Below are 24925 nucleotides of genomic sequence, written 5' to 3'. Positions count from 1 at the left end.
GGACACTGTTGTCAACCCCATTTACTAACAAGGGAAGTGAGACACAGGGAGATTAAGCAGTTTGCCCAAACTAAAATTAAATGATGCTAGTCCGTATTATAGATCAGAGACCTGGCAGGGGTGTCCAAGTGTAATATTTCTAGCAACACCTACCAATTATTGAGTGCTAGCCATTTTACAATTTCTCTTTTAGTTATTCCAACAACCCTGTAAAGTAGCTTTTCTTACACTCATTTTCAGATAAGGAAACCTGAACATTGTGCTCACATCACAGCACATTCCAACTGCTTTGTCATGCATGTACATGGCCATTTCAGAAATTCTTGGAGCAGTCACTCATGATTTTCGGCTCTTAGAAACCCTCTGTGTATCATTCTGGCCTCAGAAATGTGGTGACTCTTTGCTTCCAGTTTCTCTTGAAATTCCCAGAGGACACAGAATCAAAGGAGGTACTTTAAGGTACACGATCTACCACTCAGCTTTCTCTGCTCCTGACTGATGAGAATAAACTATTTTACAGGCCACTGTGCCGGGTACAAGAATAGAAGGGAACAGAAAAAAATGGAAAACAGTAACATACAATAGGCACCTTACGAACACTGTCCGACCACCTGACCTTGGCCATCCACATCTAACATTCTTCAGTTTTCAAGCACGGTTCACAAATAGGGAGGCCGAGGGCACCACAGAAGAATCACTTTTAATATTAAAATACTTTATGAAACAATATGTACAATTACCGTGTAGCCTACATCTCATTAGTCTCTGCTTTAAAAGCTTTCAGCAACAAGTCTGCCGCTAGCCCTGGGGAAAGGGCCCCGCTGAGCACCTTCCTTTCCAGGAGAGGAATCTGGCCCCGCACGGTGGGATGGGTCCTGAAAAGTTCTAGCACGCTCTCCTGAATGAGGTTCCACATCCAGATTTTCTGCTGCTTCTGTCGTCTGGATGTCAGCTCACCGCTGGCAAGCATCAGGTCCTGGAATTCTCTCATTTTATCCCACATCTCAGCGATCCCCTCTCCAGTTCTGGAAGAAATACGAACTACCTATTGAAAAGGGAAAAACCAGAACTGTGTTACTTAAAATGATAGAACACACTTTCATGGGACTCTGACACTTGCCAATTCATACTTACAGTCTAAGGACCGAAGCAATGGCAAGGAGGAGACATTTTATTGATGTGTCAAAGTTAATATACTGGGAAATACACCGAGGTAACTTACTAGGATTCCTAAGTGCACAGCAGAAATGAATTACTGATTCAAGGTCAAGTTTTCTAGCCCAGAGATTTATTTGGATTTAGGGTTGCTCAGATGGTCTTCAGAGGCATCCTGGGAAACTGTGAGAGGGTCGCAAGGATGAGAAGGGCCTTGCTAGGTAGGTTTCTTTGAGGCCTGAGTGCCAGAAAATGAAACCCAGTTGAGCAACTCTGTCCAAGTTGCCTGATTCAGCAAATGTTAAGAGCAGAACATCTAGCACCTGACTGCTCTGGACCAACACACACGTGACTGGGGGAGGCTGGGAGCTAAAGGTAACTATGTCATCACTGTTCTCACTACAGTGATTACAGCTTAGTCTTTTTTTCAATCCTCACCTGAGGATATGTTTGTATTGATTTTTAGGGAGAGAGAGAGAAACATTGATGGACTGTCTCCCGTATGCAGCCTGACTGGAGAGCAATCCCGAAACCTTTTGGTGTGCTGGACTTTGCTCCAACCAACTGAGCCACTTGGCGAGGGCTAGTTTAGTCTTTAATAACAGAGTCCTCCTGCAGATAAAGCTGCCCACGTCAATATTATTGCATCACTTATTACAGGATTTTCCTTTTTCTTTTCCCTAATTGAAAACAGCACCCACCAAGCATAATGGGAAGTTATCACTTCAAAAGCCTTTTCTGTCTTACTCAAACTCTATAATAGATCATCAAATCATTAATTACTCCATAATCTTAAGGATGGTTCCTTTCGGAATGGATCTGCTATCACTTCCAAATGGCTCAGGTCAAGCATTAAGCAATCTAATCTATCACCTCACATCTAGTTGTTGGCATCTAGTGGTTAAAGAATTATATTTAAAATCATGACTACATACTCATAATTTTACATACAAGCAAAGACTGATTATATGTCTAGCTGGGGACTTCCATCCTCTAACATGCCCAGTGTACTCAGCGTGAAAAATGCAGAATGGAGCGTAAGCTCACCTTTGGTCTCCAGACTTCTGAACGCTTGCGGAGTAATTTCAGCGCACTCACATACTCTGCTTGTATCCTCCGAGCTGGCACAACCAAGTCTCCGTCAGACTTGGTGATAGCTACCAGATCTGCCATCTCAATTATACCTCTTTTGATACCCTGAAGAGAAAAGGAGAAGGAAGTGATTTATCAGAAATATTTAATTGCAGCAAACAAATGGGACAACTATGGGTACTAAGGTTTTGAAAGTCGTACACTTCATTAACTAATGTCTTCTCTGCACCTTCCCAAGCCCTGGGTACCAGGAATCACAATTACTGACAGAAATTACTCAAAAGCATCACCTCCTGGGATATGAAAGTAATCTGTAATGCCTCTTTTCAGTTTAGAGCCTAACCTGCTGAAATGCATTCAGAATTAGAGTAGCTAAGTCATCAAGACACATGGCAGGAGACAGGCACATTGTCTGGTGAAGGATTCTTCTCATGTGCTAACAATGCAAGATGCAAAAGCACCCATCATTGAGGTGCTTGAGCAGAAAACATCTGTCACCACATCTGTTTCTGGAAACAAAGTCTGTGAAGTTTTCCTTAAATGTACACAGCGTTGTTTTTTCTAATTTGCTGTTGAGGAAAAATAACCTGATGGCTAAAAATGCCTCAATCTCTTGATTTAAATTACATCGCATAAAAACACTGGAAATCTAAGGCCAAACCTTATTTGGAAAATGTAGATTTTTCTATCTAAGATCAATATTTCTTTTCAAATATTTTTAAATGTAATTTTCAATGATTAAGTCTAAGTTAATGTTTCTAGATTGCAGCATCCATAGTCTGCTGTCATTGTTTTTTAAAATTATACAATTGGGAGGGAGGTACTATATAATAAAGAATTTATCTGTTCTTTGTCCAAGGTTTCTGGGAAGTAACCTCTAAACCCTGGGAATTTCCTGAGTGACAGGCGTGTCTGTGTTATTCCATGGGTGCCTGGACTATTCCTGAGTTCAGAATGGGAACTGCCCACACCGGAAAGGGCAACTTTGTGATGAGAGGATTGGACGCTTGGGCCTGACCTCTGGGGAAGGATGGGGGTGGGGGAGGGCCTGGGGACTGAGATCAGTCATGTGGACAATGACTCGGTGAATGGCGTGCGACTATATAAAGAAACCCTAATAAGAACTCCAGACACTGATGCACAGGTGAACTCCCTGGCAGGAGATACACATCAATGTGCCAGGAGGGAATGTGTCCTGAGGACAGAGAAGCTTCAAGTTTGGGACCCTTCCAGACCTCTCTTTGTGTCTCTTCGTTTGGCTGCTCCTGATTTGTATCATCATAAAACTGTGACTGTAATACAGTGCTTCCCTGAGTTCTATGAGTCATGCTAGTTAATCATCAAACCTGTGGGGGAGCCCCCCCCCCCATTTGTGGCCAGTTGGTCAGAGCCGCGGGTGGGCTGGGAACCCCCAGGCCTGCTGCTGGTGTCTGGAGTGAGGGCATCTTCTGGAGGACGGTGCCCTCCACCTGGGTAGGCTGCCAGCTCCAGGTGGTCAGTGCCGGATTTGAATTGCAGGAGGAAAGCAAGAATCCTATTTTACAATTCATAAACCATGGTAGTGGGATCCCGATAAAAATCAAAGTGGTATCTCATGAGGAACTTCTGAGCCAAATGTACTACAAACACCATGTGACAGTGGTCCCTTCCTGTCGGAGCTGCCCATATACTACATCACTCCCATGTTCCATGTGAAAACATCCAAGTTATATCATTAGCTCAAGGTCATAAATTCTATTACTACAGTTGGGAAGAATATACAGAATCTGCCTTTGACAAGTATTTCAGCCAATGTGAATGCTACTGTTTCTTTCCCCACACTAATATCAACTTAATTTACAAAAAAACAAAAACAAAATCCACATTTGAAACTTGCACTTTCAGAGAAGTATGCTTTGTGTTTTAGGGAGGAAAAAGTCAAAACAATTACCTGCAATTCATCCCCTCCTGCTGGTGGCAGCAGTAAAACAAACATGTCAACCATATCAGCAACGGCAAATTCCGATTGACCCACACCTGAAATTTTAAATCACAACCATACACTAAAATGTTCACAGTAATTTGACTTTTTCAACTACAATGACCATCATTTCCATTCCACTTCATTCACTCATTCAATCAGCCTCTCAACCCAATCCCCCTCTTAAACACCCACCTCTGCAGGACTTATTACACATCTCACCCTACAGCACACCTGTCATCCTTCCTGTCTCTCCTGTCCTTCTCATTAGTCTCAGTCTCTAAAAGAATGGGGAACCCCGAGGCCTCCACTCCCTCCTCACTCCTGTGGCTCTCTCCTGGTTTCCCTTCATTAGTGAGCAGCTTGAGCGATGTGATTCTAACCTGCACTATGCCTGCCAATACGTTTTCTTGCCTTCTCATCTTTCTACACCAGCCCTGCAAACCCCTACCCTAAGGATCAGTGTGGTTATCTGGCCTCTATAGGCACACTGGAGAAACTGCTCAAGTGAGGATCTAAAGCACTACTATAAGTTCATGGGTACCAATGTCTCCTGCAAATTCCTCACGGCCCTGCAAAAGCAATGCCCCTAAAAACCCTCAGTCAGCTCCTTCCCGTTTCTCACAGTGGCCATACAAACAGTCAGTGTCCCATAATCTCTCCACATGATGACGACTCTGGTACCTACTGCACAGTGAAATGACAGCAAGAACTTCCTCAGCTTCTCCCTCTCCCTTCCAGCTTCTGCCCCTCCCCCTCCAGCTTCTCCCTCTCTCCCTCCAGTTTCTCAAACTTCCCCTCCAGCTTCTGCCTCTCCCCCTCCAGCTCCTCCTTCCCCCCACCAGCTTCTGCCTCTCCCCCGCCCCAGCTTTTCCCTCCCCCCTCCAGCTTCTCAAACTTCCCCTCCAGCTTCTGCCTCTCCCCCTCCAGCTTCTCAAACTTCCCCTCCAGCTTCTGCCTATCCCCCTCCAGCTTTTTCTTCCCTCCTCCAACTTCTCCCTCTCACCCTCCAGCTTTTCCCTCTCCCTCCCAGCTTTTCCTCTCCCCCTCCAGCTTCTGCCTCTCCCTGCCAGCTTTTCCCTCCCACTCCAGCTTCTCAAACTTCCCCTCCAACTTCTGCCTCTCCCCCTCCAGCTTCTCCCTCTCTCCTTCCAGCTTCTCAAACTTCCCCTCCAGCTTCTGCCTCTCACCCTCCAGCTTTTTCCTCCCTCCTCCAGCTTCTCCCTCTCACCCTCCAGCTTCTCCCTCTCACCCTCCAGCTGCTCCCTCTCCCCATCCACAAATCAGCATATGCAAAACAAGCTCTGCCTCCTGCTTCCTCTGCATTCCCAGCATTACAAGCACTGGCCGATAGGGCCCTCTTTTCTGCCCTCCTCTGGGGCCACTCTGCTTTGTCTCTAACCTTGCTGTGTCTACAGGCTCTTGTCCCTCAGCACATCATGTAAATTGTACTCAAGTCTTTCTCATCTGCAAACCAAACCAAACCAAACAAAAACAGACCAAATCTCTCAACCTCCTCCAATCATCACCAGATTTCCCACCTTCTCTATAGAGCTAAATTTGTAGAAAAAAAAAAAAAAAAGCAATACATGCTCACTGTCTTCATCTGACTACTTCACATTAATCTCAATCCACTTACATGGGACTTCCACATCACCCGCTCCACTAAACTACTCTCAAAACCCTCTCCTTCCTCAGTGTGGCAGAGACTTGCAGTTGTCCATTCAGCATTTATTCTTCCCTACTTCCTGGCCCCAGTGTTACTAGGAGACCATGGACCTGGTGAGAGACCATATTCTCTCTCCAGACCGCCTTTCAGCTACAAGTGATAAACACGCGGAAGCAAGTCATTAGATGGGGTTTCCAGGAAGGTGTACACTATTCTGCCTGCCTTCTCCCTTCCTTATCCCCCTTCTCCTTCCTTCTACTCGGAACATGGATGTGACAGGTAGTGCTTCATCAGCCATCTTTGAACCATGAGCAACCTTGGGAACCAAGTGCTAAGAATGGGGCATTGAGGGCACAGTAGAGCCCCCACATCTGCTCAGGACACCTGCCTCCAAGCTTCTTTTATTTTCAAAAAAAATACACCTCTTTCTCATTTGAATCAGTTATTTTGAGTCTCTAGGACAAGCAGCCAAATGCAACTTCGAGGTTTGGGGTTTTTTTAAATATATTTTTATTGATTTTAGAGAGAGAAAGGGAGAGAGGTAGATAGAAATATTGATGAGAGAGAAACAATGATTGGTCCACCCCTGCACGCCCCCCATGGGGGATCAAGCCTACAACCCAGGCATGTGCCCTGACTGGGAACTGAACTGTGACCTCCTGATTCATGGTCCGATGCTCAACTACTGAGCCACACCAACCAGGCATTTTAGGGTCCTCTTCTCTCTGGATTCTCCTGTTACCACTAGGGCAACTTTCCCTCCATCCAGCCTCAGATGGTAGAGGTCCATAGCCTACAGCTCCATCTCTATTCACATCCAGTCTTCATGCACGCTGCTCTAAGCATCCTGAGCACACTTCCGTCCTCTGAATGGGCCACATTCCCTGGCTCCTCTATCTTTGCAAATGCCCTTTAGCCCATACTTTATGTAACTCTAATCCTTCCTTCAAGACTGAGTTCAATTGTCACCTCCTCTTGGAAGTCTCCCTTGATACCCCAAATCTGAATCAGGTTGTGTCACAAACATTTATCATACAGTAACATAATAGATGGTCTCTCCATAAGAATGTTAATTCCTTGGGTTTCTATTTCAGTATTTTCATCACATAAAATTATGCAATAGGGATATAAAAATGAAATAACCAGGGCCCTGTATTCAACAGGCACCCAACTATAATAATTTTGTTAGTGGACATTGCAGACATCTGAAATGTGCTTAAACAAAATAGGTGTCATGTTAAAGTACCGTTTCCGTAGGTTATCCTGGCACAGGTCTTCTCTGACACTCACAACCCATCACCTGTGCAACAGTTATCCAGATACATGGCTTATTTTTCTTCTAAGGGCAGGATTATAGCCTATATATTCATATCTCTATATAGTCTGAGATATCTTGAATTTAATTAGGCTTTTAGTAAATATCTGCTGAATAACCAATGAAATTAGTTGTCACTCATCTTTATACAGAGTTCATTGGAACAGTATTTTGTTAGGAAGCAGAAAATCACACTCACCTACAGTTTCAATAAGAATGATGTCATATCCCCCTCCTTCACACAACAGAATAGCTTCATTAGTAGTCCTTGTCACACCTCCCAAAGTTCCTCTAGTAGGAGATGGTCTGATATATGCATTCATATCTCTTGATAACTCAGTCATTCGGGTTTTATCCCCCAACAGTGAACCTAAAACACACAGTTACAATCATGGAACACCTATAAGGGCCTGTGATCAATGAGCCAATGTTTTATGACATTTCTCCCAAAACCTCAAATTGTATTTCATATCATTGAGCTTTCCCCCCACATAGTGTATACAATGCTCTCCAAGTAATTTTTTTTTTTTTTTTTTTTTTTTTTTTTTTAGCATTTCTAGCCCATCAAAACCTATAATGGCTTCCCACTGACTAGAGCATGGGTGGGGAACCTTTTTTCTGCCCAGGGCCATTTGGATATTTATAACATCACTCAAGGGCCATACAAAATTCTCAACTTAAAAATTACCCTGCTGTATTTGATCAAACATTTAATTAACCCACCCCTAATGCCTTGACAGGACCAGACCAAATGATTTCGCCGGACATTCCCTAACCCTGGATTAATGGTTCAAATGCAGGTTCTTCAGCCTGACACGGCCTGTCCAATTTCAGCTTCCACTAGGCCCCAAACCAATCTTGCATTCCAGCCAGGGTGGTTTCTTTACTGTCGTCTTAACATTATGTTTATGGTTCTCAACTGGGGGTGATTTTGCCCCAGAGGAAATTTGGCAATACCTAAAGATATTTTTACTTGTCACAACTGGGGGTTAGGGTGCTGGTGGCACTGGGTGGGTAGAGACCAGGATATTGCTAAGCATCCTGCAATGCAGGATAGCTGCTGACACCAGGAATGTCAGTGCCAAGGTGGAGAAGCCCGGCTGTAACGTCAGCTCCCCGCCCACAGGAGCATGTCTTACATATTTTGTATGCTGAATGCTTGTTCACAGTAGGCAATTAATTTAATTCCTACGGTGATTTACTGCAGTATTTTGGCAAACATCAATATTTGCAAATTCTGCAGGACAGAAAGCCCTGGAACTACAGAAATCACCTTGAACATCTTTCTTTTAGCCACATATTAACATCTGAGAATGTAGTGCTGTTCTAACCTGAATTTTAATTTTCACTCTGCCTAAGAGCAAACTTTCCCACATAAAGTTGATGCTAAACATTGAGAACTTGCTTAAAAACACGATCTTTTCCCTTATGGTCCCAGTGTAGAGTTCTCATGGGTTCTAATTCTGGAGCATAGACTCACCACATGTCTCAACTAACTTATTTACTGCACATGAAACTTCTTTCTAAAGTAATTTTCTGCATGAAATCCTCTCTGTAAGTCAACAATCTGCCAAAGCTATACGTGAAATCACTATCCTATAGATCCTAACACACTAACTCCACATTATGAAATTACTCTCCCATGTAATTGTCTTTGCCAGTGAATCCAAAACTGTTGGGTGCAGGCCCTTAGGGAGGTCTCAAAGCTACTGGAGGTACGTGAATGCAAAGCACAAGGTTTGCTTCTCAAACCTTAATGTAATGCTATTTTTCAAATGTATATACTGTTGTAGTAATGAGGTAGAAATCTGTACTTATAGTATGCTGTGTATCTCTGTTTATTTTTTTTCTTTCAATGTTTATATTTTGTTTTACCTGGGAAAGGGGACCCTCATTTTGGGTTTGAGAAAGGTCAGGAGCCACATAGCTACGCAACTTGGATCAGACTATTTTATGTCACCATTTCTGCTAGTATTGCCCCAAGCTATTATTTTCTTTTGCTATTGCAAGTATTCTAGAGTATTATGGGGGGTGGGGAACGGAGGGTAGCCTTCTCACCTATATGGAAATGAGGGCCACTGTAAAAAATTCTTCATTCAGGTATATACCTTTAACAAAGTTCTTGGACTGTAAAGAAGACACTACATTGATATGAATTTTATCTTAACCTCGTGAACATAAATTTTATTTTATAATTAATCTTTTATTATAGTGAATCAAAAACTGTGAATGTTCTCAGCCAAATTTCTCAATGGGTGGTAACATGAATTGTTGTCAACCTCTCTATTAATATAAAGCCCCAGAAATATTACTATATTCTCTTCACTTTTTAGCCTTAAACCCACAGAATACAAAGCAAACAATTCCACACAAAGCACACGGTACTTCCTCATTCACAACACACACTACTTTGTAAATGCCTATGTTTCTCTCATAAGAAATAAAGCCCCATAAGGCCAGGAGGACTGTGTCTTATTCACTGTTAGACGATACAGTACTTCCTTGCACAATGCGTCACCTATAGTAGGCACTGAAATACTTGTTCAGTGGGTAACTGTAACGTGAGAAGCTTAAATCATCAAGGGGGTAAGAGAAGAAAAACCTTTCCTATTTGTATGGAATGCTTTATGTTTTCCTTAAATGATCCTTTGCAGAACCACCTTTATTCATTTATCTCTGATGTGCTGCAAATTAAACTGAGTGACTGCATGACCTCGAATCAGTAAGTAACTGCTGAGCGAGCACCCTGTGCAGTGAACTATGCTAAGTGCTGTAGCGGGACAGCGGGATACCACATGGGCCCTCTAAGAGCTTTCTGTTCAACTGAACATGTCATGTAAACAAGTGACAAGTTATAAAGCTATAAGGTGGGGGGTTTTTTTTGTGTTGTTTTTTTTTAAGCTTAAGAAATGTTACAATAAGAGGAAAATAACGAATGAGGAAGGACCCATTTTCTGAATTGTGTAGAAGCTGATGCAGCCAGGAAAAACAGGAGGGAAGAGGGGCGTAACCTCAGGTGTGATAAACAAAGGGATGAAATTTGCTTTTAATTATCTTCAATTTGTGGCATTGTTCTCCTAGTTCTCTAAGTACGCAGGCCAGTCCTGGCCTAACCTGGTCTATAGAGCCCAGTACCTCCTTCAGCCTCCACCTCACCCCCAGAACTCCCTTCCTTCAGTGAGGCCAAACTCAGCTAGCGGGTAGAAGTCACCTGACTGTGCCAATTCCCACTAACTTGTAACAGGGAGCCCCCCAAGCCCCTGCTCTACAATTTAAGAAGAGTTGGCAATACTCACCACCACTGGTACAAGAAGAAGGATCCACAGCCAGCACAGACAATTTGTGCCCTCTCTCAGTAAGCATCTTTCCAAAATATTCTATAAAGGTTGATTTTCCGGCACCAGGGGGCCCAGACAATCCTACAGTGAAAGAGATCTTGTGATTTAATAAAATAAATGATGATTTCTATTAAAATGTTAACTTCCTTCTGTTTCTCCTAATTTATTAAAACCATTATTGTATTTTAACATTTCCGAAAGCAGTAAACAAAAATCCATTTATCTATCTAGTTCCTAAGTAATAGAGATATAGGAAGGAAACCATTCTGAGTTCCCTATGTTCACCAAATTCGCTTTTTAAAATTACAAAATGTGATCTCCTTTTTACTATAATGTAGATCTTTGGGACAGACTTCATCACCTATGTTATTAATTTGCTGAACTTCTACAACATCTGCCTACCTCTCATCATGATCAGTAGTTACTCCACCTACCCATATTCTGTACACTTTATCTTCCTGTTGGAAAAAAATAACTCATTACTCTAGGAATTGCTAGTGATTGAGAAAATAATTTTCTACTTATAAATTTTTCCCATTTCACCCATAATTCAAAGAATCCTATATAAAATGCCAATATGCAAATTGACCAAACGGTGGAACGACCGGTCACTATGATGTGCACTGACCACCAGGGGGCAGACGCTCAGTGCAGGAGCTGCCCCCTTGTGGTTAGTGCACCAGAAGCTGGGCTCACAGCTGGCAAGCACAGCGGCAGTGGCAGGAGCTCTCCCACCTCCACAGCAGTGGTATGGATGTCCGACTGCCAGTGGGGAGCGGGCCTAAGCCATCAGTCAGACATCCCCCAAGGGCTCCCGGACTGCGAGAGGGTGCAGGCTGTACTAAGGGACCCCCCCTCGAGTGCACAAATTTCGTGCACCAGGCCTCTAGCATAATATAAACTGAATCCTGAAAATAAATAATTTGTCTTTAGAAAAGCAGAGGGTATTATGCTAAGTTAAATAAGTCAGGCAGAAAAAGACAAACACTGTATGGTTTCATTTATATGTGGAATCTTTAAAAATAAAAGTACAACAAAAAACACACACAAAACTAAAAAAACAAAAAACAGACTCATAGAAACAGAGACCAAAGGGATGGTTGCTTGCCAGAGGGGAGAGGATGGGAGGATGAGTGAAAAGGAAAAGGGGAATACAGTCATTAATATTGTGATAAGTTTACACGATGACAGATGATTACTAGAATTAGTGGGGTGATCACACTGTAAGGTATAAAATTGTTGAATCACTACATTGAAACTGAGTACTTGAAACTAATATAACTACTATAAGATTGTAAACCAACTACATTTAAATAAAAATATATATTTACTGAATAAAAGGAAGGGAGGGAGGGAGAGAGAGAAGAAAGGAGGGAGGGAGGGAGGGAGGGAGGGAGGAAGGGAATTCCCCTACTTGCAGAGTTAGTAAAGCATGGCAGGTAAGAGCACAAACTCAGGAGCCACTGGGCCAGTTCTCTTTCTAGTTCTGCCTTTGATAAGCTATGTAATCTTGGGTAAGTTACTTAACCCTTCTGTACCTAAGGATGTGCTGCAATAAAATGGATGTAATAGCACCTATCTCTTGAGGTTGTTACAAGGATTAGATGAATTAATTTTGACAATATGTTTAAAACAGCTCGTGGCATAAAGTAAAAGATATATAAGTGGATGCTCAATAAAGTATATAAAACATAAGCATTTAATTGTAACTATATTCAAAAGTATGTATGGCATATATAGCATGCTTGGTTCAGGGCAGGTCTCTGTCTTAAACCTCTCTATGGGTGCTCAATAAACATTTGTTGCTTTTATTTATAATGGGAATAAAAACTGCAACAAAGACACAGGTTTATCCGGCCTCCTAAGAGCAAAACGGAAGAACCCAAAAGGCACTGAGAAATGGCGAGCTGCCAGTCACATGTGAGTTACTGGTTAACACCAGATATTTCTGGGACATTTTTTCGTCGAAGACTCTTTAAAGCCTAAGAGATAAATACTTTGTCATCACTAAAATTTCTTTGGGAGTTTGCTAGTTTGTCTGCATAAAGATTATTAACACCCTGTGTAGTATTCTCAAAGAGCGAGCTCCCTCAGTGAGGGCAGAAGAATAAGATGTAAGATGTGTGAAAAGTAACACTCTTTTTAAAATTATCTTTAAAGCATTTATGTCCTGTTACCCTAAAAATTAAAAGGTTTTAGTCCCCATATCACCAATAAATTGAAACATGAAAGTGTAATGTAATGTCAGTCAATTTTTAAGTATACTTAACTCATTCCTCACAAAATCTCTGCACTTTGCCCACCACTGTAAATTATTTTTAGTGAGAGGGTTGGTTGGAATCACCTAGTTTGCCATCATGGACAGCTCTCATGCCACCCAAAACTGACTTGCTTAAATCCTGATGGTTAAACATATCTAAATTGTTTTTAAAATGCATAATTTCAAAAATACAACAAGCTTATGTGCAATTACAGAAACAAGTCAACTATTCAAGAAATCAAGTGAACATTTAATATTTTCAGACAGCAAATAAATATGGTCTCCACTTTAAAATACATTTTGGTAATGAGATGGTTGTGCTTGGAGCCAAACCACTCCCAAAAACTCTAACAAAAGTACCTGAGAGAAGTGAAACTTTCCTAAAGAAAGACTAATGAAACCTTCAAGAAGTAGAATTTTAAAATGTGACAAGGATTATTATAATTGATATCACAAAAATTGGGAATTTACTCTAGACCAATAAGCTGAAGGACTACCAAGACAAAGAAATAAACTAATAAACAGTTCTTCCTATTCATATTTCTGTCTGGGAGACATAACAAAATTCTTGCTAATAGAAAACTTATGCTATTCTTTTTTTTTTAAGAGAGAAAGAGAAACACCGATGTGAGAGAGACATTGATGGGTTGCCTCCCCTGCTCACCCTGACTGGGCATCAAACCTGCAACCTGGGTATGTGCTCTCACTGGAAATCGAATCCACGACCTTTTGGTGTATGGGATGATGCTCCAACCAACTGAGCCACCTGGCCAGGGCCTTATGTTATTCTTTTAAAATACAGAGCCTGGTTCAAATGGCCAGAAATCTTTTTTCAATATACCAACACTAATATTTACAGTGAAAAAACATTTAAAATTCCTAACATCAAAACAACAATGAGATACCATCTCACACCTGTCAGAATGGCTATCATCAACAAATCAACAAACTGGCAAGTGCTGGCGAGGATGAGGAGAAAAAGGAACCCTCGTGCACTGCTGGTGGGAATGCAGACTGGTGCAGCCACTGTGGAGAACAGTATGGAGTTTCCTCAAAAAGTTAAAAATGGAACTCCTATTTGACCCAGTAATCACACTCCTAGGAATATATCCCAAGGAACCAGAAATACCAATCAGAAAGGATATATGCACCCCTATGTTCATAGCAGCACAATTTACAATAGCTAAGATTTGGAAACAACCTACTTCAGCAGATGAGTGGATTAAAAAACTATGGTACATCTACACAATGGAATACTACGCTGCTATAAAAAAGAAGGAACTTTTACCATTTGCAACAGCAGGGATGGACCTGGAGAGCATTATGCTAAGCGAAATAAGCCAGTCAGAGAAAGATAAGTATCACATGATCTCACTCATATGTGGGATATAATGATCAACATAATTTGATGAACAAGAATAGATCCAGAGACAAATGGCAGGAGAGGTGGGGGGGTTAGAGAGCAACCAAAGTTGTTGCATGCATATTAGCATAACCAATGGACACAGACACTGGGGCGGTGGGGGCTTGCCCAGGGTGGGAATGGCTGGGGGTGGGGGGGAGGAGTGTCAAGCGGGGAAAAAGGAGACATATGTAAAACGTTAGACAATAAAAAAAAATTCCTAACGAAGTTCTGAAAAGAAAAATCCCCCTTAGAATGCAAAATATTTAGACTTTTTTTTATATATACAAAACTTAGAAAAATATTTCCTGGACAGATTAAGAAAAAGAAAAGACTGACCCACTCTAAATGCCCGTGGTTTTCCTTTATTTAATTGTTCTTGTTCTTTGTGGTAGACCAATACTTTCTGAAGAAGCACCTGGGCCAGCTCTTTTTTCCTGTGGTGAGTTGATTCTATAAGAGTTATGGCCTCTGCTAAGCAGGCCCTTTGCCCTTGGATTAGACCAGTATAAAGTTTATCCACAAGTCTTTGTTCTTTATCAGAAAGTCCTTCTGTATGTTCCTTTAAGGTTGTCTGTACACATAACTGTCTCTTTAAACCATTTGACAGCAGCATCCACTTTGTACAAGGAAGTCCAAGAGAATCAGAGGGCCGAGCACATGGGCCTCCTAATCCGAGATGAGTTCTTGAGTGCAAGATGAAGTGGTAACGTCGGAAAGGTGTTCGCAAAAGGCCTTTCAGGAAGCACTGGTGAGGATGTAGCAGCACTGGGATATTCATTTTGTTTGTAGCTGAAGAAAACACTGGACTTTTTTGGCTCAATGTGATTTGTAACACCCTAAAAACAACAACAACATATTTTTGCCAGTTCAACATACAATTAAGATGCTGAAGTAGTAAAATTACAAGGTTTAGTGTTTTTGCTATATTCTAAAACACACATAATCAGGGTTCTTGGTAGTACAAATGGGTGAAAGTTTCTTACCAATCTTAAGAGAGAAGACCCCTCCTTGCCTACAGTGAATATTCTGAATAACCCAAATCATGGAACTACTGCTATATGGTGAAGGCCAATATATATATATACATATTTTCTTTTAAACAGGAAACAAATTCACACACACACACACAAAAAAAAACATTAGGGCAGAAATTTTACATCATGCTTATTTTCTTCTGACTACAGATCTTATATTCACCTTAACAATTTTCTCAGATCAAACCCTGTTCTGAAGCTCATTCAAAATATATATATTTTTTAATTTCTCTGTTTGGTTTTCTTTTTAGAGAGAGAGAGAGAAACATTGATGTGAGAAAAGAAACATCCCTAACTGGGATGGAACTTGCAATGTGGGCATGTGCCCTGACATGGAATCTAAGTGGTGACTTTGAAGCACGGGACAATGCTGAACCAAGCCACACCAGCCAGGGCCAAAATGTTTTCTTAAAAAAATTCCTCTGATGAGAGCTAGTCTCAGCACAATATATGTGACTAGTAGTGCAGGCACTTGAGGTATAAATTTAGATAGAGTATGTACTTAATAGACTCACTCTGTAACACAGATATTTGCAAAGGATGGTCTAACATACACACACAAATGACAAAAAGCCTTCATGTGAAATGAGCTGTGAGGACTGTATTCCAACCAGATCAGTGTATCTCAAAATATAGTCAGAACCTCCTGGTGCTTATTTAAAATGCATCTTCTCAGCCCCACGAATCAGAATCTCTTTATGTAAGCATATTAAAGTTTGAACCACTATGGGATTAGTTGAGGATCCTTCAATTTACTGACCTTCTCCACTTCAAACTATATTAGACAATGAAAGCTCAGCATGCTGAGAATCAGGAAAATACAGAAGTTATGAACCTCAGTAACTCTCTGCCACTTAAGCTATTATGACCTTGGGCATCTTAATTAACCACTCTGTGCCGCAACTTTCTTGTAAGAGAAGAGGTAAGAGAATAGGATGGCTGTGAGAATGGAATGAGTTCATGTAAAAAGCTTGGAACAGTGCCTAGCACACAGTAAGAGCTCAATAAATGTTAGCTTTTATTATTATTATACCAATTTACAAAACTTAGTAAAAAATTAGGCCATAGACCAAGTTTGCAGTGGCAAACAAAAACTTACATATTGCCTACCAAGTTTGGGTTTATGATTACTTGAAAATTTTGGTTTTTAAGTACCTCATGGCACAATGAAATAAAATTACTTTATTACTCCAAAGTACATCTAAATTGTAATTCAAGGCCAATCAACACAAAAATAGTTTTAGCAAAATAACATTCTATTGGGAAAAGAAAGAAATGTTTTACGTTTGTTTATTAGAACAAAAACTGCTCGTCATTTTTCTGTATGGGTGGGAGAAAAAATAATGTCTTCTGTTTGTACAAAAGTAGTCTTATTCTAAAGGGATAATGTATTAAAAATGTGTAAAAATGTTTCTAAAAAATAATTTTAAAACATTCATTACTACCCTTGACACAAACACTCAAAAGGACATTTAAAACAAACAAAATACAGTTGCTATGTTTAATAAAACTCTCTTTAAGATAAAATTTAGAATTTTTATAATTTTAATGAGAAATATTTAATAATTATTCATGACTTAATTTTTATCTTTGCCATCACTTATAACTTTCTTTATTCTGCATTTAGATTTCTTTATGAAAATCAAACTTGATGAGTCCCTAATTTAACCAGTTATTGTGACCATCAGTATCCAATCAATGTATATTTATATGACATTTTCTAAATTAGATATAAATTAGCCTATATACTCAAACACCTAGTAAAAAGAACTACGTGAAAAGTGAAAAAAGTGATAACCATGTTTTAGCTATGTTTCTATACACAGAGGTCCTATCAGAATCATCATCTTAATGGCTAGTAACCATTTTAAACCATGGTAGTTTTTTTTAAAAAACCACCTATATGCTACAACAAAAATAGATGTCTGGGAATGCATATCTTCTACTTTCTTGCCTGCCAAATTCCTACTTAGTTCAAATATCACCTCTCCTAAAATACTCTTCCCCCACCTTACCTAGGCCATCAATGCTCCAAAGCCTTTACTCACATCTCAGGTACAGTATCTGTCTTCTTGTGTTCTAATTTATCTATTTATAGATCTCTCTCACCAAATCTCATCCCTCGTCCCAGCTGATAATCCTCCCAGAGAAAGGACGAGATCTTCTTCTTGATTTCCTCAGGATCTAGCACAATGCTTGGCACATGGTAACTGTTTACTAATTTTTGTTAAAGGTTGGTGAACGGATACTCTATCTACTTTATGTTGATCTACCATACTACAAAGAAAAATTTGAGTAATAATCTTAACCCAAGAATCCTGACTAAAAATATTCTACTGTCTAAATTCCCTGTTTTGAATCAAGGTATCTTTTACATTAATTTTCCAAAACAGAAAGACAAGTTTATAAGGAATAAAGCCCAACAACAAGAGCTTTATTAGGTGAAAATATGCCCACTTATGATGATGCAAGCAAATAACATTCCCTAAGTAAATAAGGCAAATAAAAATCATCTAATGAATAGTACATAGATTGCTCTAACATTTAAAATAGTGATTTCTTACAATTTAATTGCAATCTTTCTCAGAAAAATCTATGTCAGCCATCTGGCAAGTTTATGGTTTATACCAGTGGTCAGCAAACAGCGGCTCGTGAGCCCTGGTTTGCCGCTCTGTTGGCTAATGAGTTTGTCGACCACTGGTTTATACTGAAGAGTTTATCATAGTTTGGGATTGTAAAGTTCTATGCCCTTTGATGCCAACACAAATCTTAAAAGGTCTTTAAGTGAAAAGAGACAGGAAAAGGATACCATTTTTTTTTTAAAAAAAAGTTTAATATTACAGTCCTAAAAAATATGGAATGCTTCATCAATTTGCATGTCATGTGCAGTGGCTATGCTAATCTTTTCTGAGGATGATACCATTTTACTCCATTCTTTTGCCCAAACCAAAAAGCTATCCAGATGTACATAGTTCTAGGTTTTTTATACCTTCAAATCTCTCCCTGGGGACTGATTTTCTTGGTGCCCCAAAATCTGTGGACCATCTGAATGGCAGAGCAGCAGCTGCTGCCTTTTATTGAATGTTTATTATGTGTGAGACATTGTGCATGCATTTCCTCAGCTAAGCCTCACTACACAGATGAGATTCTGTTTTACCAGGGCGGCTCAGGAAGGTCACAATGACTAACCAAGGCCTCTCAACTAGTGGCAGAACTTGGGAAAAACTATGGGTTTCAACTCTAGATTATTGTATAAAAAGAGGAGTGGTGTCACGTCACATCAAAGGAACACCAAATAACCCTTTCCTTTTGAATACGGAATGATGATGGCAGGCTGTTTACATTTTCTGTGTAAACCTTATCAGTAGGAGATCTCAATAATATATTAGATGACAGAACAGACCAAGTTTCTAAAAAAATGTTTAGTGTTTTTTGCTCCACGAAGAATAATTCACACCTGATAACTAAGAGCATAACATATTTGAACCAATTAACTTAACCAATCAGACTTTAAAGGAGTCTATAAATTTTTTAAAAGCCAATATAACTCAGCCTGTATGAGCAATTTTCTAGCCTTATATATATGTCACAGGCACAACAGACTAAGTCTACTGGAGTGGCAAAATCACAGAGGTAGGGAGGACTTCCCACCTGCTTGTGTAACTAAGTATCTATTCCTACTTATGGGAACAAATTAAAGAACTTGGCCAATAATCAAATCAATCTGTTTCAATGAATTTCCAGGATTCCTGGGAATATAGTTTCATCCTATCTATGATTTTAAGCTGAGCACTACCAAAATACAAGAGAAATTTTGTAGCATTTACAACATTCAGTAAGACACCTCAAAGCTCTGCCATTCCTAATAAACCAGAATGTCAATGTATTAATACACAATAGAAAGCATCAAGTGGGCAAAAATAATGAAATGGGTTGGTAAGTGCATCCTCTTCCCCTACTAGAGGGTTCTTATGGACAGCAGCATTTTAAGATTCACATTTGTTCTCCCCAAAAATATCTTTTATATCCATTCCCTTCTCTCCAACCTCATTCCCACATTTCTCTACTATAATGGCTTTTAAACTTTGACCACAGTCCATAGCGAGAAATACACTCACATCAGTCAACAGAGAGTCATATAACTGAAACAAGTTTCACAAAACTTCACATACCCCTATTACATGTGACACACCTTGTCTTTTTTCTACTCTACTTTTTAAATGTAGACTGCAACCTCCCAATGGGCACAACCTTAATGAAAAACCCCAATCTACTACAGCCATCTCTACGACCATTATTAACTCACCTTCCATACTAGCACTTATCTACAGCAGTTCCCTGGACTCCTTTTTATGCCCCTTCAGTTGTCACTCCTGTCTCCTGTCACCACATACCAGTCACATCCCTCTAGTATAGCAATGATCACACTGTTTTGTGATCATTTTTTAAAATCAGTCTTGCCTAGCTGCTCACTGAATAAATGAATGAATGTATGCTATAACTTTGTACGGGTCAATAATTCCATTACGTTAATTATTCAGTCAATCGATGTTTGAATACATACATTTTTTCTAGACTTTAAAGTAAATATGTATTTATTCTAAGAACTTTCTTTTTAAAGTCTGGTTTCAATATATGGATATTTTTCTTCATTAAAAATTTGCTCAGCAGCAGCCAGTCTGACTTGGGATATTTGTCTTGAAATTGATCCAATTAATATTTTCAATTTCAATAACTACTCTGGCAAGTAAAAGCATACAGGATTTCCAAAATCAATACATTAGGTCAGTGTCTGAGGCACAGCACAGTTCATACAGTCAATGCAGTGTTATACCATGTGTTTCCATTTCTCAATGCTAATCACTTTTGATTTGAAGATAAGCTGCCAGATGCCATTAATCTATTCAGCATCTCCCACCACCTCCAAAGAAGGCTCAAAGAAGGCTTTACTTTCTCCTTTTCATATAATTTCAGGAAATTTTGGTAGAGCAGGATGACTTTTTAAATAAGCAACTTTTAAATAGGTCATTGTTATATAGTAAGAGTAACACAGAACACACACTGAATTCATGCAGGGAAGATTCTCAAGTTCCCTGTCCATTTTACCTTTATCACTTTTCCCGATTTTTACTTTTAGGTTTCAATCTACTTGGGAAGTCTCTATTTTTCTAAATTCCATCACCATTAAATGTTTTCGTTTCTGCTGCTACTACCTTAGTCCAAAACTGAACTAGTTTTAGGGAGCTCCTACATTAGCCTAGGCAACCTGGGCAACCTCTACCACTCTCCATATGAAAATATTAAGACCAACACATCAAGGTCACAGTGAGTATCACATGAAATAGTGTGCATGAGAGAGCCTAGCACCAAACAGGTGCTAATTAACTGTAAGGAATTTTCTCTCTCTCTCTCTCTCTCTCTCTCTCTCTCTCTCCAGTCTCCTGTGTTGGACTTCACAGTAAGATTCGTATTGAACCATGAATGTGATTGATCTTATTATCCACATCGAATTCCTCCAACGGGGGAGGAAAAACCAAGATGGCAGCTTAGGTAAACACCTAAACTGCTGCCTCGCACAACAATTTCAAAAGTACAACTAAAAGACAAAATGGACATCATCCAGAACCACAGGAAGGCTGGCTGAGTGGAAATTCTACAACTAGAAGGAAAGAGAAAAGCACACTGAGACTCAGAGGAGCTGCAGAAGGCAGAGTACAGAGACGCTCGCCAAGAGGACTGGCAACTGATTACGCAGCTGGCTTTCTCAAGCAGGAGGGAGACAAAAGCTCCTGACTGTGCTGAACTCCAGTTCCGGGCCAGACTCTGGGAACCCAGACTCATTCAGGGAGAAACTGGACTGTCTGGCAGCGGGCAGAACTCGAGGGTGGCTTTCTCTCAGAGGTGCTTGCAGCGATTACCACGGGACACTGAGACACAGGGGCCTCTTAGGGCAGGGCTGATGGGAAACCATTGTTATCTGCTCAGCCCTGAGACTCTGCCCCATCCAAGCTGAGCACAGAAGCTTTTGCAAGTCTTGTCTCATAAGGGTGTCTCCAGAATAGAAGTTCTCCCAGTGTAGACACAGCTGATCCTCACAGCCAATTGGCTGGGAGGTCAATTCCTCCCAGTGATACCAACATCAAGGCTTAACTACAATAAGACTGTGCACACAGTCCACAAAGGGATGCACCAAGAGTGTCCACCTCAGGTAACTGGGGAGGCTGAGCCACTGGGCCCTATAGGACACCTAGCACACAAAGCCACTCTATCAACTCATGGAAGCAGCCAAAATGCGGAGACAAAGAAACAGATCACAAATGAAAGAAATGGAGGAAAGCAAACGACTGGATATAGAGTTCAAAACCATGGTTATAAGGTTTTTCAAGAATTTTCTAGAAAGGGCCGATAAATTTAGCGAGACCCTCGAGGATATGAAAAAGGACCAACTAGAAATTAAGCATACACTGACTGAAATAAAAAATAATATATAGAGATCTAACAGCGGACTAGAGGATCGCAAGAATCAAGTCAAAGATTTTAAATACAAAGAAGCAAAAAACACTCAACTGAAAAAGCAAAAAGAAAAAAGAATCAAAAAATATGAAGATAGTGTAAGGAGCCTCTAGGACAACTTCAAGCGTACCAACATCAGAATTATGGGGGTGCCGGAAGAAGAGAGAGAGCAAGATACTGAAAACCTATTTGAAGAAATAATGACCGAAAACTTCCCTCACCTGGTGAAAGAAATAGACTTACAAGTCTAGGAAGCGCAGAGAACCTCAAACAAAAGGAATCCAAAGAGGACCACACCAAGACACATCATAATTAAAATGCCAAGAGCAAAAGACAGAGAGAGAATATTAAAAGCAGCAAGAGAAAAACAGTTAGTTACCTACAAGGGAGCACCCATATGAATGTCAGCCGATTTCTCAACAGAAACTATGCAGGCCAGACAGGAGTGGCAAGAAATATTCAAAGTGATGAATCGCAAGAACCTACAACCAAGATTACTCTACCCAGCAAAGCTATCATTCAGAATTGAAGGGCAGATAAAGAGCTTCACAGATAAGAAAAAGCTAAAGGAGTTCATCACCACCAAACCAGTATTATATGAAATGCTGAAAGGTATTCTTTAAGAAGAGGAAGAAGAAGAAAAAGGTAAAGATAAAAATTATGAACAACAAATACATATCTATCAACAAGTGAATCTAAAAATCAAGTGAATAAAAAATCTGATGAGCAGAATAAACTGGTGAATATAATAGAATCAGGGGCATAGAAAGGGAGTGGACTGACAATTCTCCCGGGGGTAAGGGGTGTGGGGGGTGCGGGAAGAGACTGGACAAAAATCGTACACCTATGGATGAGGACAGTGGAGGGGGGTAAGGGCAGAGGGTGGGGTGGGAACCAGGTGGAGGGGAGCTATGGGGGGAAAAAAGAGGAACAATTTTAATAATCTGAACAATAAAGATTTATTTAAAAAAATATTCCTCCAACGGTTCCCCACCCTAGGACAGTGGTTCTCAAAGTGTGGTCCCAGACCAGCAGCATCTGCATCAACTGAGAACTGATGAGAAAGGGAAATTCTCAGGTCCCACCCCAGACCTTCTCAATCAGAAATTCTCCAGGTGGGGGCCAGCAATCTCCTTTCATAAGCCTTCCAGATGATTCTGATGTATGTTCAAATGTGAGAACCACTGACCTAGAATAAAGTCCAGTCTGGCACTGTAGTTTCCCAAACCAGTTTTCTTCCAGTTACTGTACTTGCTTTCTCAGACCTATTCCAAGGAAAGTTTACTCATTATCTCTACTTACTTTCCCAACTGAGATTTTACTCACCTTTTGTCCTCTCCCCTCTAAGACACCTCTCCTGTCTGACCCAGCTTAAATCCCACTGTTTTCCTAAATCCTTACCTAATAATCCGTTTCTAGGAATTTTTTCCTCATTCAATACCAATTATTTCTGAATACTCTGGTGATAATCTACAGAAATCACAAATTGCCTGTTCCTGGCTCATAAAGGGGGTGTGAGTAAATTGATTGCCAATAACATTTAAATTTTTTTTTAATTACATAGAAATATATACTTTCAGCTTGTGTTGGGGATTGTTCCCACATGGCAACAATCAGCTGAGAGGCAAATGTTTCAAGCACTCACCACCACTTTCCAAGGCAAGCACAGGTTTTCTTTAGGCAACTTTGAATATCTCAAACCATGACTCCCTTTTCTTATGGTCATGTAACTTTTCACATGTTTATTTTTGTCTCTAATAGAATACAAGCCTTCAAAGAACTGAACTGTTTCTGTTTTTCTTTTTAATTCTTATTGCGTTAAACAAAAAATGATGTGAAGTGCTTACTACATAGAAGAATATTCTGGGCATCCTGGACGACCCCAAAATGATTTAGAACCTGCACAGACCTTCAGGAAACGTTTGGTTTTCTATCAACTTGGAAAAGATATAGCCTTTCTTTAATTTTGTTTTCGAAAAGTATGTGTACTAGGGTACAACTCGTAAGAAAGTTTTTAAAGAAATATCATTTGGTACAGGTTGTCTTTCGATTTCTAATGAGAAATGCAAATTATCTGAATACAGTACGCTTGCTGAAAGAGACTTAGCCCGTGCCGGGGCACAGTATTTGACAGATCCAGGTCCTGTTTAAACCCTGTTATATTCTGGATTTCACTTCATACGAGTTTTAATTTTACCTCTAGCAGTAGCTACACTGGACTATCGTGCTTTTCATGGACCCACGCTACGGTAAACCCCTCGCCGGGTTTGGCAGCGGCAAGGGGCGAGCCGCCTTACTGTGGCACAACGGTAAGCTCACAAACCTGCCCCAAGTGATGAAAACTTGCACACTGTTTTCAGAGCATGTCCCTCTTAAGGAGAAACAAACAGGGAACCTTCCGAAGCTTTGAGCCATTTTGCTGACGCCTGCCCGTCCACACATCCGCACACAACACATCACCCCATTCAATATTCTTCTCTTCCTTCCCCCACCCCAGATCCTCCAGGGGGCGCCCCCGAAGTCGACTGGGCACCCCCAGCGGACCGGCTCCAGCCGCGCACAACCCCCGCCCCATACTCACCCACCAAGGCCACGGAAGTGCAGCCCCGCCCCGGCCCCGCCTCTTCCGCCGACCGGGTTCGCCTCGCCTCGCCCCGCCCCGCGCTCTCCGCGGCGCGCAGGCGCAGCGCCCACTGCCGGGCGCTTGGGAGCCGAGTGGCAGCTCGGGGCGTGGCCAGGGTCCCGGCGGACGTGGCCGCGGGATTCCGGCGTGTGGCGGGGACGTGTAACGTGACGGCCCGCGGGACTGTGGCCGGGGGCCGGGAAGTTGTCGCTAAGTGGAGCGGGGGAGGCGGCTTACGGCCTTTCCGGGGGCTTTTGCTTTTCTGCAAGTGCAGATTGGATCTCTCTCCTGCCGGGCTCGAGGGGCACGTTCATCCCCTCCCGGCCTTGGCGCTTGGCGATGCCGGGGAGACCGAGCCAGAGTCCAGCCCGGGATCCGCATACGCAGACCTCCGCCTTCCGCTCCCGAGAATCTTAAAGTTTCGGGTCGAGGGAGAGACATGGGACGTTGGACAAGCTGATGAGATTAAGAAGACTTAGACTCCGCAAAGCAATTTCCAGCCTAAATACTCAACGTGCCGCCGAAATATAACTCAAATTTTTTAACCCTGACGTGGTTTTT

The 24925-nt window shown here is 41.1% G+C and overlaps 1 protein-coding gene across 3 annotated transcripts; it reads right to left on the bottom strand.

Annotated features, from left to right (window-relative positions):
* Positions 1-660: 660 nt before the first annotated feature.
* On the bottom strand, positions 661-24348 carry MMAA (metabolism of cobalamin associated A). Of its 3 annotated transcripts, none has more exons than XM_080672323.1 (7): positions 24323-24348; positions 14531-15030; positions 10488-10610; positions 7391-7561; positions 4178-4263; positions 2203-2352; positions 661-1045 (listed from the first exon to the last, which is right to left on the bottom strand). In XM_080672323.1, the coding sequence occupies exons 2-7, from the start codon at positions 14970-14972 to the stop codon at positions 749-751; spliced, it is 1269 nt and encodes a 422-aa protein (XP_080528449.1). In that variant the 5' UTR covers positions 14973-15030; positions 24323-24348; the 3' UTR covers positions 661-748. The 3 variants fall into 3 exon arrangements, with proteins under 3 accessions (XP_080528449.1, XP_080528448.1, XP_080528450.1); XM_080672322.1 differs by having other exon boundaries at positions 24065-24330; XM_080672324.1 differs by lacking the exon at positions 7391-7561.
* Positions 24349-24925: the final 577 nt, after the last annotated feature.

This window comes from Plecotus auritus, assembly GCF_963455305.1.
Source record: "Plecotus auritus genome assembly, chromosome: 6".
NCBI classification, from domain to species: Eukaryota; Metazoa; Chordata; class Mammalia; order Chiroptera; family Vespertilionidae; genus Plecotus; species Plecotus auritus.
The sequence above is the reverse complement of the archived record's forward strand: the minus strand, read 5'-3'. Positions and strand labels throughout refer to the sequence as shown.